General features: G+C 51.0%; 6 protein-coding genes across 6 annotated transcripts; 3 read left to right on the forward strand and 3 right to left on the reverse strand.

Annotated features, from left to right (window-relative positions):
- Window positions 1–1,177: 1,177 nt before the first annotated feature.
- Window positions 1,178–3,274, forward strand: P174DRAFT_427623 (uncharacterized protein; the record flags this gene model as incomplete). Its single annotated transcript, XM_024825453.1, has 1 exon — window positions 1,178–3,274. The coding sequence occupies one exon, from the start codon at window positions 1,178–1,180 to the stop codon at window positions 3,272–3,274; it is 2,097 nt and encodes a 698-aa protein (XP_024688024.1).
- A 632-nt stretch (window positions 3,275–3,906) lies between these two features.
- P174DRAFT_362957 (proline--tRNA ligase) lies at window positions 3,907–5,997 on the reverse strand (the record flags this gene model as incomplete). The annotated part of the gene is made up of 3 exons (XM_024821891.1): window positions 3,907–5,326; window positions 5,391–5,560; window positions 5,629–5,997. 3 exons carry the CDS (start codon window positions 5,995–5,997, stop codon window positions 3,907–3,909), a joined length of 1,959 nt encoding a protein of 652 aa, XP_024688025.1.
- A 221-nt stretch (window positions 5,998–6,218) lies between these two features.
- On the forward strand, window positions 6,219–8,376 carry P174DRAFT_447930 (chaperonin-containing T-complex alpha subunit TCP1). The gene is made up of 6 exons (XM_024828718.1): window positions 6,219–6,311; window positions 6,375–6,422; window positions 6,484–6,569; window positions 6,629–6,733; window positions 6,801–7,835; window positions 7,895–8,376. The coding sequence occupies exons 1-6, from the start codon at window positions 6,269–6,271 to the stop codon at window positions 8,276–8,278; spliced, it is 1,701 nt and encodes a 566-aa protein (XP_024688026.1). The 5' UTR covers window positions 6,219–6,268; the 3' UTR covers window positions 8,279–8,376.
- Window positions 8,377–8,686: 310 nt separating this feature from the next.
- On the reverse strand, window positions 8,687–11,467 carry P174DRAFT_447931 (WD40 repeat domain-containing protein). Its single transcript, XM_024828719.1, has 3 exons — window positions 10,647–11,467; window positions 10,483–10,593; window positions 8,687–10,403 (listed from the first exon to the last, which is right to left on the reverse strand). The coding sequence occupies exons 1-3, from the start codon at window positions 11,299–11,301 to the stop codon at window positions 9,013–9,015; spliced, it is 2,157 nt and encodes a 718-aa protein (XP_024688027.1). The 5' UTR covers window positions 11,302–11,467; the 3' UTR covers window positions 8,687–9,012.
- Window positions 11,468–11,658: 191 nt separating this feature from the next.
- On the forward strand, window positions 11,659–17,452 carry P174DRAFT_48394 (putative rRNA biogenesis protein RRP5). Its single transcript, XM_024830755.1, has 3 exons — window positions 11,659–12,196; window positions 12,252–16,691; window positions 16,765–17,452. Exons 1-3 carry the CDS (start codon window positions 11,741–11,743, stop codon window positions 17,338–17,340), a joined length of 5,472 nt encoding a protein of 1,823 aa, XP_024688028.1. The 5' UTR covers window positions 11,659–11,740; the 3' UTR covers window positions 17,341–17,452.
- Window positions 17,367–18,658, reverse strand: P174DRAFT_500928 (uncharacterized protein; the record flags this gene model as incomplete). Its single annotated transcript, XM_024831002.1, has 2 exons — window positions 17,367–18,563; window positions 18,621–18,658. 2 exons carry the CDS (start codon window positions 18,656–18,658, stop codon window positions 17,564–17,566), a joined length of 1,038 nt encoding a protein of 345 aa, XP_024688029.1. The 3' UTR covers window positions 17,367–17,563.
- Between the last annotated feature and the right edge of the window lie 519 nt (window positions 18,659–19,177).

Consider the following 19,177-nt stretch of genomic DNA (forward strand, 5'->3'; position numbering starts at 1 on the left):
GGTTCCTTCGGGTGATTGAGACCGTTCCTGGCCTACTGGACGATCCCACGGCGCCCACCAATAACTGGTCTTGCTCAACGCGCCTGGGCGCTCGCGGGATCCATCGAGACCCATTTTTCTGCCTTTTTGACTGGTATCTGCGTCTCTATTCCGTTAGTCAACAGCTTAACTCCATTCCATAAACTTCACAATCGGTGGCTATGTGACTGAGCACTGAGCACCTTTGATGCGCCCGTTCATCCATGCTGGTTACTGCTGTCTTGATTCTAATTGCTATGCTACCTGTGGCTGTCGTTTCTAGGGTTTCAAATCCGTTCGACTGAGATCCTGGCATGCTAACAATGCAGGCCTGCAGCATTGCAGCATTGCAGCCATTGCTCTTGAGTGAGGGGTGGGGGGAGGGCGCCTGGCTTTGAGCTTTGACTTGAAAATGGTAAGGGTCTAGGTCATGCATATTCTGGATATGCACTGTGTAAGAACATTAAAGCCAAGACTGCTGCAGACTGCATGTTCTAGAGAACCGTCTTAAAAAGTTCTCCTTGTGAATTGTGACTTTGTCAGTATGCCATAGCCACCACAAGACGCGGCCAAGGCAAAATTTCACTGGTCCTGGTACGAACTCAAGCGGTACACTAATCTAACCCTTCCTGAAAGAGACCCAGAGTTCTGTCTGTGTGTGCCTGCTAGCTTCGGTTCTCATAGTGGATATCCGGAACTGAGCCACTACTTCCCCCTGATCCAGGAACGACTGTCGGATCTGCGAACTCGACAGCATTGGAAATTATTAAATTATTTTCAGTTGCCTGGCGGATTATCTCTCCTTTGCAGGATCCGAATATCTCAATCCTCTGGGGGTCTCTCCCTTTCTCTTTCTCAACTCGTCAAGACGAAATATGCTGGCTACTTGTCTGGGATAACCCAGAATTCAATAACGCCTGATTTAAAAAGCATTGAAGTAATCATGTCTAATGATACGATCTTTGAGACAGTCTAATCGCTCTTCCGATTCCACTCCTTTGTCAATTTTACCTGGATCAGTATTCCTTTTGTTATCTTTTCGAATGCAAAGTGCTCCGTGCATCTGAGCTTCTGCGGTATCAAAGACAATCCGTTTTATACAGGAACTCCCTCGCTTGTGATACTTCTGTCAACCAAATTTCTCTGGCTATCGTTCATCATGGCTATAATGAAGAGACTTTTCCAGGCCGAAAAAAGTTCATCAGCAGGTACGGCTGATTCAGATGAAACCGGGGGCCCACCAATTCAAGCTGCCAATCCACTGCAGAGGTCCATGAGCTTAAATACTTCACGGCAGCGGGACGCCGACGAACATTTTCAAAGCATTGAGAAAGAGTTCGAAGAATTGCACCATCAAATGCAGGCACGACCTTTATCTTCTCGCTCCCATGCTCCATCCTCTCGTGCTTCAAGTCGTTGCACGCAGACTTGCACGCAGCGCAATCCGCGACATGTCGATCTGCTGGAGGCCTTGTTCTCGTCGCATAGATATCAGGTGCAGATAGCTAATGCATTGTCGCCCACTACGCCTTTCAATGAAGATATTGCTGAGCGCAACATGGTTCGATTTCTTCAGGGACAGCCGCGGACGAAGAAGGTATATTCCCGTATCATCTCGGCTCTTTATCAAGAAGATGTGGCAGACAGGAACATTGCAAAGAATCGAACGAACAAACGCACAATATCCCGAAGCGCTAGCTCTCGATCGCAGCCTGCATCAACATCAAGTGCTGAGGTACCTCAGCGCGAAATCGGCAGGCAGTCTCCCCCACGGGCCAATGGGGGCAAAATCACACCATCGAGCTCACGGCCAGGTTCGAGCTCCTCGTCTCAACCTCGTTCTTTACGGGCTCACAAGTCAACGCCGAATATAATGGCTGAATGTACAAACGCGTCGGGAGAACAACCTGCATCTGATGCTGGAGGCTACTTGGACGTCCCTCCAGCCCACAAGCAAGGCGACCAATGGAGCAACTCACCGCTACCGGACAGTCCAACGTTACCTGTGCCAATGACTCAAGGCCGAAAGATGGGTCCTTCGGGAGGGAAGGGCACTTCAGAAGTGACGAGAAGCTCGCCGTCGATCCGCAGTAATGGCTCATCTACATCACCCAGATCCAACTCCAAGAAAAACGTCCGGGACCTTTATATCAACACGGAGTTAGCGGCTCGAGGAAAACCTAAGTCAAGGATCTCGCACTGTGCGATCCAGCCACCAACCCCTAGCAACTATGACATCAAACAGAATCCTAGCATTGCCGAAGTCATGAACAGCCCCTTACCACTCCGAAGCCCCACGTTGATGTTTCCTCTGCCCCCCTCAAATCAGAAGGCGGAGGTAGTGGGCATGTTCAAGCACGCTTTGAATTCCTCCGCAGTAGCTGTCTCGCCCCATCCCACCTTTGAGACTCTACAGGACGCGATAGTTCGAGAGATTAACTCTCATGAAGCTTTTCGACGTGTCCCTGTCCCCGTGCTTGAGGCAGGTCCTCTCTTTACACCGTCCCCATCTCAGGATTCTTTTGATCGAGACGAAATCTCGGCAACTCGAGGGCCGACCAGGAGTTTCTCCACAAAAGAAATGCAATTTTCCAAACTGATCAGGCGCAGCTCTTTCAAAAAGCATAAAAGAGGCTCCGAACGCAAGAGTATATCGACTACCACACCTGCGATGGCCTTCCGTCGAGGCTCCCCATCATCCAGGCGACGAAGGCACACAGATGCGCCGCCTCCATCTCCGGGGTTCCTCGACGTGCCGCAAGACAGAACACTTGCGGATAACGACCAACCTGAAGAACAAGAGCAAGTGACGTACATGGATATCCTCCTCCGGTCACAGAAGTCTCCTCCCAATTCTAAGTGGAGGAAGTCTCCGGAAGCAATTCGCGGCTTCGGACGAACTAAATCGACCGGCACCCTCGGTTCATGCAGCTTCTCGGATAGATCCAACCCGACCCCTTCAGTCTGTTACATGCGTGCACAGACGTCTTCGCCGTCGAGTGACGGCCGGAACAGCTTCTCTGCAGAAGACAGTGAGGAGGAGATAATCCAGCTCCCCAGCGTTGCAACCTCCGGAGTCCAAATCCAGGCTGTCGACGAAAACAACGTCACCTACATGATGGAGAATACCACCCCGAGAAATGCCTACCGGTTGATGAACTGGCCACATGGTACCCGCAGGACTCTTTCTAGCCGAGGAAGCTCTGTCGTGAGCGCAAGCAAGTCGGCACATCACCCCCGAGACACGAACACCTGATCCGGAGCGCACGTTCGGTCGAGTCTTACTGACTTCGGTAACATTCAACTCTACCTATTCCCCAGAAATGAAAATTCAATCTAGTCAAATTGAGACGAAGCGCTACTGCAATCCTTGACTCTCACTCCTTGAAACACCAACTATCACATGACTATGTCTTTTCCCTTATCTCATTAATCCAGTTCACTCAATCTGTTTATATACCAGACGTTCTTCGCAGTTCATCTCTCTCCATCGTTAGAAGCGTTTCTGTCATTGCATCATCTGTTTTCTTTGGATCATTAAGCATAGCTAGGCGGCAAAGAAGTTTTAGATACGCTAATATCAATTATGCTGAGAAGGCAATTACTCTAAGCTAGTAGGCTTCAATATCTTCCCCGACTTACGATGCTGGGGCACGACTAGGATGCAATGACGCTATGCTTCAGTTGTGATTGTTGATTTCCATGTTCAAGGTTCGGATATGGTACGCTAGATCTGACTCTGAATGCACGAACAAAACAACCACAGAGGTATCTCGAAGATCACTCCCCTAACTCACTTCACCAATGCACCGAACCTTGTTTTCCGAATGTACCTTCGACTAAATACATACATCCTTCACCGAAACTGGAACAGCAGAGAAAGGAAAATCATAAAGTCATAGTTACCACCGCCGTGCAGGCGGGTGGGACAATCCGACGTGGATATGCATGACTCGAATGCCATGTCTGACGTTTAGTAGGAACCTGCGCGCAAATAGTCAGTGAATTGTTCGATTCCCTTTGAGGCGAGAAGATATAGAAAGGGAACTTACGTCCAAACATGCACCACTTCTCGGCCATACGGGTGCACTTGGGGTTGACACACTTGGTCTGGCCGTGGACGATGCCCTCGGGCTGATCGAAGGGAATGCAGAGAGACTTGGCGCCCATGCTGGGAGCCCTGGCGTCTTGGGGCACACCAGAGTCCTCCTCCGCCTTTCGCGCGCTGAGTTCCTTGATCTGATCCTCGCACTCTTCTGTGAGACAGTGAGGGATGACACAGATGTTCTTCTCATTGAGCGCGGGGGTGAAATCATCCCAGTTGGTGATGAGCTTGCGGTGATCGCGGAACTCGTCATCTGCGCGCTTGTACAGATCCTTGTGGATAGTCTCCAGCAGAGCAGGAACGGCGGTGGCCAGCTCATCAATGGGGATAGTAGACTTGCCATCCTTACCGGGAATGTCACGACGAGCGGCCGTGACGTAACGACCGGCGGACTCGCCAGGACCGAATTCAATACGCAGAGGGACACCACGAAGTTCCCAGTCGTTGAACTTCCAGCCGGGGGAGTAGCCTTCTCTCTTGTCGCTATCGGCACGGATACCTGCAGCCTTGAGGAGGGAGACAAGGCTGTCGATCTCCGCGTAGAGCTTCTCACGCTCCTCATCGGAAGTCTTGGCAGTGATACCGACAGGGACGATGATCGTCTGAGTCTCAGCAACGCGAGGAGGAAGGACCAAACCGCGGTTGTCACTGTGGATCATGACCATAACGCCTAGAGTACGGGTGGAAAGACCCCACGAGTTCTGCCAGACGTAAAGAGGAGGCTTCTTCTCATCAGGCTTGGCAGATGGGTCCTCGACGGTGATCCCGAACATCTTACTGAAGTTCTGGCCAAGACCGTGTGACGTTCCACCCTGGATACCGCGACCGGTAGCAGGAATGTAACCTTCAACAGTGGTAGTGTAAAGGCCACCGGCGAACTTCTCCTTCTCTGTCTTTTGGCCCTTCACGACGGGAACAGCGAGGAGCTCTTCATAAATCCGAGCATAGAGGTCGAGCATGTGTAGGACCTCCTCGCGAGCGGCCTCCTCGGTGAGGTGAGCGGTGTGACCCTCCTGCCACAAGAATTCTCTTGTCCGAAGGAAAGGCTGAGGATGCTTGAACTCCCATCTAACGACCGAGTTCCACTGGTTGAGCTTGAGAGGCAGGTCACGGTGACTTCTGATCCATTTGGCGTAGTAAGGGTACATAACAGTTTCTGATGTTGGACGGATGGCGATCTTCTTCTCGAGAGGGGTGTTGCCTCTGTAAAGGAGTAAGTCAGTCATACAACGAAGACGTACAAAGCTGGTCAAAGGGAAAATCATACGCATGAGTCACCCAAGCAACTTCAGCAGCGAAACCTTCAATGTGATCCTTCTCTCTCTGCAGCACATCCTCGGAGACGAATAGAGGAAACGAGCAGTTCTTGACGCCAACCTTCTTAATCTCTGCATTGAACCAGTTTTGAATCTCCTCCCAGATAAAGTAAGAAGCAGGCTGTGTCTCATCAGCAACGGGACCATAATAGTTGACCGCAGTATACCCGTTCCAGAAAACAATCATACCTTGAGAATGAAGCATCCAGAAACGTCGTAGTAATCCAACATGTCACCCTTTGTAAGAACCTGCTGATACCACCCAGAGAAGTCCTCCTCTTTGGAGACATCAATACCAATCAAAGCAGCACCTTCGATCTTCTTCTTAGGTGCCTTCGATGTAGCCTTCTTAGCCTCCGACTTTCCAATGCCCTTGTTGGCAGCCTTCTCAGCCTTCTCAGCAGCCTGCTTTGCTAGCTTTGCTGCCTTCTTGGCGGCATTCTTGGAGGTCTCGCCCTGGGGAGCGGCCTTATCAACATCAGCGGGGTTCTGACTGCGATCAGGAAGGGTGACAGGGTCAGTAGCGACCGGAGTGTCAGCGGGGTTTTGACTGGCCATTTTGCAAACGACGATCGAGTCGAGCAGTCGCTAGAATAAGGGACAGAAAAAAAAGAGAGCGATTGCCTAGGCAGATGACTCGTCCGTGGGAGCAAAATGAGGGCCGCATTCCCCTCGTCAAAGTGGGATGCATCTTCGAAAATCTTCACCGCCTCCGGACCGGCAGAACTTTTAGCGGGAGACCAACAGAGAGTGGGCAGCAGAACGAGATCTCCAGCAGTGGAAGCTCTGCCATCTCGTCACAAACGTCTTTTTCTACTATCGAGTAATCATGGCAGGCATTTTCGAGGCGCCGCGCAATGCGGACACTCTTTGTGAGCTTCAGGCCCCAAAAAGGGTTCTTCTTTGAGACAGGTTTACTAACAACCATCGCACAGTCTTAGGAGGACAGAAAATAACTGGCGCTGATGTCCGCGAGCAGAATGGTGCGTGATAAACCATTATAACTGACATGACTGAATTCTTAAATGCTGACCAGACACACAGTCCTTGCGACTCAGGCTATTGCAAATGTTGTCAAGAGCTCCTTTGGTCCTTCTGGCCTGGACAAGATGATGGTGGACGACATAGGGGTAAGCGTTCAGAGCTCAACCCCTCGACATCCCGTACAGAGATCTGATTGTCTATATAGGATGTGACTGTAACCAACGATGGTGCCACTATTCTGAGTTTGCTCGACATCGAACACCCTGCTGGAAAGATCCTCGTTGATCTAGCCCAACAACAGGACAAGGAGGTATGGCCTATCGCTCGCGCCGATTTCCCGCCCTAGAATGCTCTTTCCTGATCCTGTAATCGTTTAGGTCGGAGACGGCACAACTTCCGTCGTCCTCATTGCCGCCGAACTTTTACGACGAGCAAACGAGTTAATGAAGAACCGTATCCACCCCACGACTATTATCAATGGCTACCGGCTAGCCCTCAGAGAAGCTGTCAAGTATATGAATGAGAACATCACCACGAAAGTCGATGCGCTCGGAAAGGACAGCCTGGTCAATATTGCCAAGACTTCTATGTCGAGCAAAATCATCGGCTCGGACGCGGATTTCTTCGCGAACATGGTCGTTGATGCCATGTTGCTGGTGAAGACCACAAACCAGAAGAACGAGGTTAAATACCCAGTGAAGGCTGTGAATCTGCTCAAGGCTCACGGAAAGAGTGGCACGGAATCTATGCTCGTCAAGGGTTATGCACTCAATTGTACCGTCGCTTCACAAGCCATGAAGACCCGGATTACCGACGCAAAGATTGCTTGTCTCGATATGAACTTGCAAAAGGAGAGAATGAAGCTTGGCGTTCAGATCACGGTTGATGATCCTGACCAACTAGAGAAGATCCGTGAGAGAGAGTCCGGCATTGTTCTTGAGCGGGTAGAGATGATCCTCAAGTCTGGAGCAAATGTCATTTTCACAACTAAGGGTATCGACGACATGGTTCTCAAGCTCTTCGTTGAGAGGGGCGCCATGGCTGTCAGGCGCTGCAAAAAGGAGGATCTGAGACGGATTGCCAAGGCCACTGGAGCTACGTTGGTTAGCTCGCTCTCTGACCTCAACGGCGATGAGAAATTCGACGCATCAAGCCTCGGATATGCAGAGGAAGTTGTGCAGGAGCGGATATCCGACGATGAGTGTATTCTGGTCAAAGGAACCAAGGTCCACACCTCGGCCTCGATCATCCTCAGAGGAGCCAATGATTACAGCTTAGACGAGATGGAGCGTTCGGTTCACGATTCTCTCTGCGCCGTCAAGCGCACTCTTGAGAGTGGTAGCATCGTTCCTGGAGGTGGTGCCGTCGAAACGGCACTTCATATCTACCTTGAAGAATTTGCAGTCACAGTGGTACGTTCATATCATATCTCCTCTTGATGTTTCATTTCGCTAACAGCTCATCTTCACAGGGTTCTCGTGAGCAGCTAGCTATCGGCGAATTCGCCCAGTCTCTTCTCATTGTTCCCAAGACATTGGCAGTCAATGCCGCCAAAGACTCTTCTGAGCTCGTTGCCCAGCTCCGCAGCCGCCACTGGGCCTCTCAACGCATCGAAGAAAGCCCCGCCAACAAGGACGATAAGGCTATCGCCAAGAAGAAGAACTACAAGAACTATGGTCTTGATTTGACTAAGGGGCGGGTCCACGATTGCATCAAGGCAGGTGTCTTGGAACCCAGCATGGGTAAGGTCAAGCAGTTCAAGAGTGCTGTCGAGGCCTGCATAGCCATCATGCGTATCGATACCATGATCAAGCTGGACCCTGAGAGGAAGGAGGATGACGGACACGGTCACTAAGAGCTCGATGACTACTTGGGTAACTTTACTTGCTTATGCATGAAGTCTTAGATCAAGGTACAGAAGTATAAAAGCATAATAAGCTATCACGAGTACAGATTTCTGGCTCTTTTCATTTCCGTAATCTATGATATTTTTTCGGTTCCCATCTCTCACAAATGAGGCTCTATTCCTGTGCCTCGGACGCCAAAGTTGCTCTTTTTCCGGCCTTGTTCGACACCTCTTAAAGCATATTGAGCGGGGTCTCCCTTTAAGGGGCTCATGAAGCTGTTCCTTTGGTTTGTCGACATTTCCGGGACTGTGGATTCCGGCTACATGTAAATCTATAAAGCTGGGTATTTGGAGAGATACTCTTCGAGATACTCTTCCTTCAGAAGGGATGAGACCAAAGAAAATGCCTCTGAATATGCTGATCATTTAGCATATGCGATGTAGTAAGCCTCCTTAGGGCATGATCCAAAAGACTTCACTCTGAACAGAATCGCTCATAAACAAATGCACGTACCCAACCCTCAAAAACCTCAAAATGGGTACCTCCATAAAATGCACTATGCACCAAGGCACATCGCTGCTGTACAATGCATGCCGCTAAATGCCACAGTAAGCTGTTGCATGCCTTCTAAATTGAGCAGCCAGACCCACGCTAAATGAACATAAACCAAACCCAGGCGCCTCAACATGCTCATATGAACCGTAAACCCAGCAAAGGAGAAAAGCTTTCGATTCTCGAAAGGTCATTTATCATCGTCGTCATATTGATTCTCGACGTCAGCCCAGCCACACTTCCATCGTCTACCTTCAGTTTCGCCACCGACTCGTAGGTCCCGAGCATCAGGCCCTTCGCGCCAACACCTGGCACTGTAGTCATCGCTGACTGTAATGAGCTCCCCATCCACAGACCAGGAAACGGCCGACACCTCCTTCTTGTGGCCCTCAACCAATGGTGTTCCTGACTGGTAGATTGGCACGGTATCCTCCAGTCGTCCGGACAAGCCGACTGATGAATTAGTGCGGCGTAAGCCAGAGCGAGTGAATGGCATCCCCGGGGACTGGGAATTCAAATCTACAGCTGGTTTCTGAGCGGGAGAATGAAGGAACCTCTCGTCAGTCGGGAAGAGAACGGCACAATGATCACTGCTTCCAACAGCTAACATTTCCGCTTTGTCTGCAACGGCTTTGCGGACACTGACTTTGACGTAGAACGAAGACACCTGCAACCGCGGATGACGAAATCCGTACAATGGGCCCAGACCTTCCTTGTCAGAGCCACCTGAGCGTCTTGGACGATCATTGTACAGAGAAAGTTCAGGTGCATGTCCGAGTACCAGGTGGGATGTGGAGTATGCGTATACAGTGCCATCCCTACAGAGCGTGTAGAGCCGTGAACCATCACCATTGAGTGTCAGCGAGGTGAGTCCAAAGCGCCTGTATTTAATGTGGCTATCCGGTTCACGAGTTGTTGAAACGGGAAGGACAGGGCGACCACGACGGTTGCTGTGTGCGGTACGCAAATCCCAGAGTCTCACGCATGCATTGGCCTCTGACGCTGTCACGAAGAGGTTTTCGCGGCCGGGCGAAAGAAACGTCAATGAGGTTACCGTGATGTCGGAGCGGCCAAGTTGGGGTTCGGATTTGTCGGAAATCGAAGTCTGGGGCATCCAGGCGTGAGCTCCATGTATCGTATTAAGAACTTGGGGGTAGATCATCTTGGAGGCCAGCGACGACGAATTGTCCGAGTCAGATTCCAGCGAGCACCGGACCTGTAAAGATGGCCTTTCGAACCCTTTGCACCGGAGATCCCAGATGTTGACATTTCCATCCCGACTGCAAGTTGCAAGGACTTTATTATTCGCCGCTGGTTGGAACTGGACGCGCTTCACTGAGGATACATGGTTTGATAGACAGTATATCGGTTTCTGCGTAGCCATATCAATCACCTGTGCCGTTTGGTCGCCAGAAGCTGTTGCCAGTAGCATATCATCGGACGAGAATTCAAGATCCATTATTGCGTTCATGTGGGGACGAAAAGTTAGGTACGCCTTGGAAAAGCCGCTTTTGTCGTCTTTGGCAGAGTCAAGTAATCGAATGCCTCCTTCTTCATCGCCCACTGCAACAAGTGAGTTCGCTGTAAGATTGGACAACAGTCAGCAAAATCGGCAATAAATGAGCAGGGGCAAAAGATTGAAGACGAAAAGACCACATACTATTACAAGTTGCAGTACAGAAAGGGAGAGCGAGACGGTCCCCAGTGTAGCTCGCGCAGGAATGGCTGTCGGTCGAGCGAGAGTAGAACGCGGAGGTCATATCCTGCCACCCTGAAACATAGTCAGAATAGGGTAAGAAGATCCAGTACGAAGAGATGACCAACCAGCCCCAACATTGGATCGCATTGTTACTCGATTGGCCCGTGGTCCCAAGACACTTCGCATGTAAAGCCCTCCGGATGTCTGAAGCGCGTGGGACCGCCGAATAGGCGCAATGGGAAGCGATAGCTTGCTAGGCATTTCAGGTTTCGGTTCAACATCTTGTGTGTCATTGCCAGTCTTGACATCCTTAACCGAAAGACTCAACTCCTCTCCATCTTCAACAGGAAACCTGACACGAACTTTCCGCAATGGCGACGATTGTAGCGGAGAACCGACGGAGGAGAATGATAATTTCCGCTTCCTGCTTGGAGTCCGCATGAGATCTGAAGAGTGATTATCAATAGTTCTATTTCCCACTGCTTTCAATGCTCGTGTGAAGGCTGGACCCAGACGGTTGACAGCCGGTGAGCTGAGCACCTTCAAGGCCTGCCGATTCGTCCTAACCGATCCCGCACCATTTCCGCCGTTCAGCATCGAACGAGGAGTAAAGAACCGCCGGAAAGACCGTGGAGTGACTGGTGGAGGCTTCTTAGGTTTACGTCTCATGCCAGCGTCCGACGCTATGGAGGGTGGAGATGAGGGAAACTCCTGTGCTGGCGAGGCAGGAAACACAGGCTCCGATCGAGGTACTTCGGGGAGGTCATGGCAGCTATCCATTGTGGGTTATAGGCAAACGAAAGACATACAAAGGCATTCTATTCAAAGAAGAACAACAGACGAAAAAGAGGAAGAAGAGTAGAATGGGCTAAATGGTGCGAAATTGCGGCATGGTGGAGCTGGGGAATGGAGTGTAGTCCCTAGTACTGTAATTCGGACTATCAGCTATGCGTCGCGGGCAGCAGAACAAAATCAGTCTCGTGTCGACGTGCTTTTTTCGCGACGCGAGCTGCTTCTTCCGGTAGGCGGTGTATTCTTCAATTAAAGTGATGGGGTTGTGCTTGATGCGGAAGGCGGTCTGCCATCATAGATCCAGAAATTTTTTGTATCCGCTATTTTTTTTGTGAACTGGTTCCGCTGAGCTCGCTGGTTTGAAGGACATCCAGCAAGTTTGACATAAGGTCGCATCTGATTATCTGGTGCCCTTTGTCTATCAGCTATGGCCCCTATAAAGCGCAAGGGCAATGCTGGGGAGGAGGCAGTGACTCGTCAGCCCCAGAAGCGTGTTCGAGTTGGAGGAGCTGAACAGGGCAAAGATCAGAAAAAGCAGAGAACATCAGAATCTACCAGCGACCTTAAGCCTACGGAGCTTACGGTGCTGCGCGATGACGAACCTTCGTTTCCTCGTGGTGGTGGGAGCGTCCTGACACCTCTCGAAAAGAAGCAGATCCATATCCAAGCGACTAAGGATGTGCTGTTCGAGCAGAAGGGGTCCAAGAAGTCGTCTGACAATTTCGCCGTTGGAGATGACGATGAAGACATTGAAATGAACGATGCGGAAGACAATGCGACCTCTACCAAACAGTCTCGGAAAAGGAAGACCAAAAGCAAGAAGCGCGCAGAGCAAGAAACAAACGAGAAGCAAGGTGTGCGAATTGAAGGTCTCAACTTCAAGGTAGGCCCGCATTAAGCCTATATTGTGGCTGTTAATAAAAGGCTGACAATTGCAGCGTATTGTTCCCGGATCGATGGTATTAGGCCAAGTGTCCAGCATTAATGCTCACGATATTGGTCTATCTCTTCCGAATAATCTCACCGGATATGTTCCCTTGACTGCGGTTTCCAAGAAGTTGGAAGAGAAGATTGAGAAAATTCTTAACGATAATGACAATGAGGATAGCGACGCGGAGGAGGATGACGACGAAGATTCGTTGGATCTAACCGACTACTTCTATCTTGGCCAGTACCTGCGGGCATCCGTTGTTTCTGTTGGGAGCAACGCCGCAGATGCTTCTTCGAAGAACAAGAAGCGTATTGAACTTTCAGTTGACCCGAGACAGACAAACGCCGGGCTCTCAAAATCGGATCTGGAGGTCAATACTGCGATTCAGGCTTCGGTTGTCAGTGTCGAAGACCATGGTCTGGTGATGGATCTGGGTATTGAGGGCGCAGACGTCAAGGGCTTCATGTCTAAGAAGGAGATCGACCCCAAGACAGACTATTCGAGCATCAAAGAAGGATCGGTTTTCCTTTGTATGGTCACTGGCCAAAACGCCAACGGAAGTGTTGTCAAGCTGTCCGCCAACCTTCAGTCTGCCGGATCTATCAAGAAAACACATTATCTCAGCACGGCGTCGACAATCAACTCATTCCTTCCTGGTACTGCAGCAGAAATCTTATTGACGGAGGTTTCTTCTGGCGGATTGATCGGTAAGATCATGGGTATGTTGGATGCCACAGTGGACTTGGTACAGTCTGGTGGCAACTCTGGAAAAGACGACTTGACAAAGAAGTTCCAGATCGGTGCGAAGATCAAGGGACGTATTGTCTGCACCTTCCCAGCTTCTGAGCCATTCAAAGTCGGCTTTTCAATACTCGACCATGTTCTAAAGTTTGCGACTCAGGGTCATGGACCTGGCAACTCTGAGGATGCACCAGCAATTTCTGCAATCATACCTGAAACCAAAGTCGTCATGGTTGATCCTGGAATGGGTGTTTATGTGCAGATGGGCTCTACGAAACACATGGGCTTTGTTCATGTCTCCCGATTAGCAGACGGAAAAGTTGAACACATCGCACCTGAACACGGTCCCTTCCGAATTGACTCTGTCCATGAGGCTAGGGTTGTCGGCTACAGTGCTTTTGACGGCCTCTATCTGCTCTCCTTTGAGAGGAAGGTCATCGAGCAGCCCTTCTTACGTCTGGAGGATGTGAATGTGGGTGCTGTGGTCAAGGGGAAGATTGAGAAGCTGTTGATTGGGCCGACCGGGGTTGACGGACTGATTGTGACTTTGGCGGACGGTATCACCGGCCTTGTTCCCTCTATGCACTTCGCAGACACGGCTCTTCAGTTCCCTGAGAAGAAGTTCCGGGAAGGCATGACGATCACTGCTCGAATCTTGTCGGTCAACCTTCAGAAGCGTCAGATTCGCCTAACTCTGAAGAAGAGTCTGCTCAACAGCGAATCTGCCATCTGGAAGGATTACCAAGACATCGTCCCAGGCTCTCAGTCTCCGGGTACGATTGTAAACATTCAACCACATGGCGCTGTCGTTCAATTCTACGGCTCAGTTCGCGGTTTCCTTCCTGTATCGGAGATGAGCGAAGCTTACATCAAAGATCCGTCGCAACACTTCAGACAAGGGCAGGTGGTTAACGTTCACGCTTTGAGTGTGGATCCAGCTCTTGGAAAACTAGCAGTTTCGTGCAAAGACCCCTCGACCTTCACTGAGACCTACAAGAAGGCGTTCGAGAAGATTCAGCCCGGGCTGCTTGTCACAGGCACGGTGTTTGAGAAGTCTGTTGATGATGTCCTTCTCAAGTTGGACGAGTTCGGTCTTATTGCTCGGTTAGATCTGGCGCATGTGGTGGACGGTTCTGAATCCAAGCAGATCTCGACCCTTTCAAAGATTCGTGTTGGCCAGAAGCTCAATGATCTTCTTGTACTTGACATTCAGAGAGCCCGCAGACTCATCAAAGTGTCGGCTAGAGCGAGTCTCAAGAAAGCAGCCAAGCAAGGATCTCTCCCGGCCAAGTTTGAGGATATCCAAGAAGGTGCTGAAGTCACTGGTTTTGTCCGAAACATCACATCCGACGGTCTGTTTATCGAGTTCCTCGGTGGCATTACTGGATTGGTGCCTAAGAGGCTCTTAGCGGACGAGAACGCCAGCAAACCTGATTATGGCATGGTCAAATCGCAGCTTGTTACTGCAACTGTGCACTCCATCGATACTGACTTCCAAAGATTCATACTGAGCATGAAGCCTTCGGAAGCAACCTCAGCTGGTCCAAAGAAACCCGCTCCCAAGCCTACTTCTTCGAACGATGTGGTCAGCAATGCTGTGGATGAAAGCATCGAGTCGATGTCCGATTTCACCTTTGGCAGGACAGTGAAGTGTAAGGTCGTGTCTGTCAAGGCAACCCAAGTCAATGTCCAACTTGCGGAAAATATTCAGGGTCGCATTGACGTCTCTGAGGTCTTCGACAAGTGGGAAGACATCAAGGACCGCAAACAACCGTTGCGATTCTTCCGTCCCAAGCAGATCATCTCAGCTAGAATTTTGGGTATCCATGATGCTCGCAGCCACAAATTCCTTCCAATCAGTCACCGCTCTGGGAAGTTCCCTGTCTTTGAACTTTCTGTTAAGCCAAGTTTCCTACAGGCTGCTAATCCTTCCCCGTTGAACTTGGAGCAAGTCCAGGTTGGCTCAACCTGGGTCGGTTTCATCAACAACGTTGCCGACGATTGTCTCTGGATCAACCTCTCACCCAATGTTCGCGGACGGCTACGGTTCATGGACGCTTCGGATGACCTGTCTCTTTTTGCGGATGTGGAGAAGCACTTCCCAATCGGCTCAGCGCTGAAGGTCCATGTCGCTGCCGTCGACACCGAAAAGGGTCGCCTAGATCTTACAGCCAAGCAACGGTCTAGCAAGCTGTCCCTCGAAGACATTTCTGTTGGCATGATCCTTCCCGGACGAGTCACGAAGGTCACGGAGAAGCAGGTCCTTATGCAGCTCAGCGACACGATAGTGGGTGCCGTCAATCTGATTGATTTGGCCGATGACTACTCGAAGGCAAATCCTACTGTCTACCACAAGAACGATGTGCTCCGTGCTTGCGTGGTGGGTGTTGACAAAGCCAACAAGAAGATTTCCCTCTCTCTCCGCCCGTCGAAAGTTCTGAGTTCCTCACTTTCGGTCCAGGATCCCGAAATCACTTCTATGAAGCAACTCAAGGTCAATGATGTGGTTCGCGGATTTGTCAAGAGAGTGGCTGATAGCGGTCTCTTTGTAACTCTGGGTCACGATGTAACGGCCTACGTTCGCGTCTCTGACCTATCGGACTCCTATCTTAAGGAGTGGAAGGACTCTTTCCAAGTCGACCAGTTGGTCAAGGGACGGGTGACTGTTGTTGATCCCGAGCAAGGCAGATTGCAGATGAGTCTCAAGGAATCTGTCTTGGATCCAGACTACAAGGCCCCGATCACGATGCATGACCTCAAAGTCGGTCAGGTCGTCACTGGCAAAGTTCGCAAAGTGGAGGCATTCGGCGCCTTCATTGTCATCGATCGATCCGCCAATATTAGCGGTCTATGCCATCGTAGTGAGATGGCTGACAAGCGAGTTGACGATGCCCGCACCTTGTACGAGGAAGGCGACGTTGTCAAAGCCAAAATCATCAAGATCGACCGTGAGTCAGGGAAGATCTCATTCAGCTTGAAGGCTTCCCACTTCAAGGATCATAATGAGGAAGATGAAAGTGGCAGTGACGAGGATGGTGACTCCGACGGCGTCAGTCTAGATGGTATGGGTGGTGTCGACGTAGAAGGTAGTGACGATTCCGAGGACGATGACGACGACGAATCTATGGGAGGCGTTGATCTTGAGGAAGACAGCGAGAGTGATGGTGAGCAGAGCGATGAAGATGTGGAGATGACCAGCGCACCTGTTAAAAGAGACGGTGGCCTCGGTGCAACGGGCTTTGACTGGAGTGGAAATGTCAAAGACGATGAGGACGAAGCCATGCAGTCTGATTCCGACAATGAAGACAACTCTCGGAAGAAGAAAAAGAAGAGCCGCAAGGCTGAGATTCAGGTGGATCGGACCGGCGAGTTGGACGCCAATGGGCCACAGTCAGTGGCCGACTACGAACGCCTCCTGCTCGGTGAGCCTGACTCTTCGCTTCTCTGGCTGAAGTACATGGCCTTCCAGTTGGAGCTCGGCGAGGTCGAGAAAGCCAAGGAGATCGCCGAACGTGCCCTTCGCACCATCAGCATCGGTCAGGACACCGAGAAGTTGAACATTTGGGTGGCTCTGCTCAACTTGGAGAACACATACGGCAATGATGACAGTCTCGACGAGGTGTTCAAGCGCGCCTGTCAGTACAACGATACGCAGGAGATCTACGACCGCATGACGAGCATCTACATCCAGTCAGGAAAGAATGAAGTGAGTCACCCCTGATACCATTCACCAAGTAATGTATTTAAGTATGCGAATGCTGACCCAATTGACCTTACAGAAAGCGGATGAGCTCTTCCAAACGGCTCTCAAGAAGAAGATCTCCAACACGCCCAAGTTCTTCCTGAACTACGCCAGCTTCCTGTTTGATAGCATGGCGGCGCCCGATCGTGCTCGCGCTCTGCTTCCTCGCGCACTCCAGTCTCTGCCCTCTCATACGCACGTGGAGCTTACCTCTAAATTCGGCCAGCTGGAGTTCCGCTCGCCCAACGGAGACGTCGAACGTGGCAGAACTGTGTTTGAGGGCCTGCTCTCCTCGTTCCCCAAGCGGGTCGACCTGTGGAACGTACTCTTGGACTTGGAAATCAAGAATGGCGACGCGGAGCAGGTCCGGCGGCTCTTCGAGCGCGTACTTGGTATCCGGGACGCCAAGAAGGGTGCTGCTGCTGCTGCTGCTGCTGCTGCTGCTCCCATGGACGCTAGCAAGAAGCTCCGTCCCAAGCAGGCCAAGTTCTTCTTCAAGAAGTGGCTGTCGTTCGAGGAAAAGCTGGCAGCTGCTAATGGCGGTGATCAAAAGATGGTGGAGGAGATCAAGGCCAAGGCGGCGGATTATGTCAAGTCTCTGCAGAACGCATGAGCATTGCAGATAATTGTGTAAAGAGTTGGGGATCTTGCTTAGTTCTCATTGGGTGTTATGGGGTCATAGATGCATTGTATATACAAAAAGCATTCGGAAGCCATGTCTTCTCGTCCATAGGCATAAAGACTTTTCTTGTGTATGTGATGCGCAAAGTAAATCATTCTCTATTATCAGTGGCATAAAAAGCCTCAAAGGGGTATTAGATCTCAAGAGCCACAAATCAACGTCTCTTTTCAGCCATCAACCGCCGATACTCTTCCACAATAGTCCTCCGCTCGCTTGCCAGCTCCTCTCTCCGTCTCAAACTTCCCACAGCAGCAGGAACGTTCGCAACATCGACTCGGGCGCCTCCGCGGACCTTGAAAACCTCCTTCGGCTTCGTCAATTGCGGCGGCGCCTGAACCACATCAAAGGGGTTCGCCGGCTTGTTCATCCGGTCCCGTTTCTTCAGCTTCGCCCACGGATCAGGACCATCATCCTCCAGCGCGCCATCGCCCTTCTTCTTTCTTTTCGCAGCAGCGCCCTTCTTCTTCGCCTTGGCCTGCGCAGCCTCCATCTCCCACTCCTTCCACAACTCCAATTGTTCCTCCAGCTCGGCCTCTCGCTCCTCCCGCTCGGCCGCCTCACGCTCCTTCATCTCCGCTTCCTCCTTCCGCCACTGCTCCTGTAACCGGCGAAGGTGCTTCTCGTGCTTCGTCCGCCGTCCCTCGCGCAGCTTAGGCAAATCCGCCGACGCCGGCTTGTCCGATCTCTTCATTCCCGATATGGGCATCTCGCGATCAACCCGCGCAGCAAAGTCTGACAATTTCTCCCCCGGCAGAATCTTCAGATTAGACGTCGGCTTAGATTCCGCGGCGGCGGTTGTCGATGTCGCGGCATTCGCGGCCTTAGCCGGAGTCGACGATGCAGCAGTCTTCTTCCGCGACGACTGCTTCGTGTCCTCGCTTGCATCGCGCTTGCGCTTCTTGCTCCCTGTCTCGCCGGCGTCGGGTTTGGGTGGCGCTGGCTTGCCGCCGTTGGCTTGGAGCTGCATCAGGCGGCGGAAGGCGCGCGGGGTATCATCGTCCAGGTCGGATTTGCTGCGAGCAAAGGCCGATGGGTTTTCTTTCTTTTTTGGGACTTTGGACTTGGGGGCGGACTTTTTGCCTTTGGTTTTCGGGGCGTTGGGATCGTGGGTCGGGAGAGGTTTCGCGATCAGGGTGGGTGGGAGGTCGTAGATGCTGTGGTGGGATTAGCGGATGTATATAATATTAATCGTGTTGTGACGTTATACTCACCTCGAGTCATTTTTTCTTCTCTTGTGCTTGTGAGGCATGGTGGATTCTTTGGTCTTGTTGGTTGTGGTTGATAGAGACTGAAACTGAGATGGTCGGCGAACTTTTTTTCCTTGGTTGTTTGGCGGCAGATCTAATCGCCATCGCTACTGATAAGGCTGTGAGATCCGATAATGGCACAGTACAATGCTACAATGCTACATACCTCTACCTCTCTCTCTCTTACAGGTAGACAATCATTTTTTTCCTGGTATGAGCACATGTATTCCCAGGTGATTATTGACTTGTCCTTCGTAATGATGCGCCCAGAATAAGCCCCCATTCTTGTACTTGTTTATTACAGCATTGGAGTAGGTACAGAGTGCTGTGCTCGAGGTCATCGAAGCAACCTTCTATTATTCCTGTAGTATGCCATCGATGATAATAGCACCAATATACTTATGATACGATGCTTCCCTAGAGAGTAAGACGCAGAAGCATGCTTGAAGTTCCTATATTGACCAGAATCACTTGTCGACGCTTACCAGGGCTACTGAGGCAATAATGTACAGCACGCTACT

This window comes from Aspergillus novofumigatus (assembly GCF_002847465.1).
Source record: "Aspergillus novofumigatus IBT 16806 chromosome Unknown P174scaffold_1, whole genome shotgun sequence".
In the NCBI taxonomy this organism is placed as follows: Eukaryota; Fungi; Ascomycota; class Eurotiomycetes; order Eurotiales; family Aspergillaceae; genus Aspergillus; species Aspergillus novofumigatus.

Bases quoted from the DNA above. Each gene is read 5' to 3' on its own strand.
- P174DRAFT_48394 (XM_024830755.1), top strand. From the start codon at position 11,741: ATGGCCCCTATAAAGCGCAAGGGCAATGCTGGGGAGGAGGCAGTGACT. The intron at 12,197-12,251 runs GTAGGCCCGCAT...TGACAATTGCAG, and splicing joins TTGAAGGTCTCAACTTCAAG to CGTATTGTTCCCGGATCGAT. The intron at 16,692-16,764 runs GTGAGTCACCCC...TTGACCTTACAG, and splicing joins TCCAGTCAGGAAAGAATGAA to AAAGCGGATGAGCTCTTCCA.
- P174DRAFT_447930 (XM_024828718.1), top strand. From the start codon at position 6,269: ATGGCAGGCATTTTCGAGGCGCCGCGCAATGCGGACACTCTTT. The intron at 6,423-6,483 runs GTGCGTGATAAA...CCAGACACACAG, and splicing joins TGATGTCCGCGAGCAGAATG to TCCTTGCGACTCAGGCTATT. The intron at 6,570-6,628 runs GTAAGCGTTCAG...TTGTCTATATAG, and splicing joins TGATGGTGGACGACATAGGG to GATGTGACTGTAACCAACGA.
- P174DRAFT_447931 (XM_024828719.1), bottom strand. From the start codon at position 11,301: ATGGATAGCTGCCATGACCTCCCCGAAGTACCTCGATCGGAGCCTGTG. The intron at 10,594-10,646 runs GTTGGTCATCTC...ACTATGTTTCAG, and splicing joins GCGATCCAATGTTGGGGCTG to GGTGGCAGGATATGACCTCC. The intron at 10,404-10,482 runs GTATGTGGTCTT...CCAATCTTACAG, and splicing joins CTGTACTGCAACTTGTAATA to CGAACTCACTTGTTGCAGTG.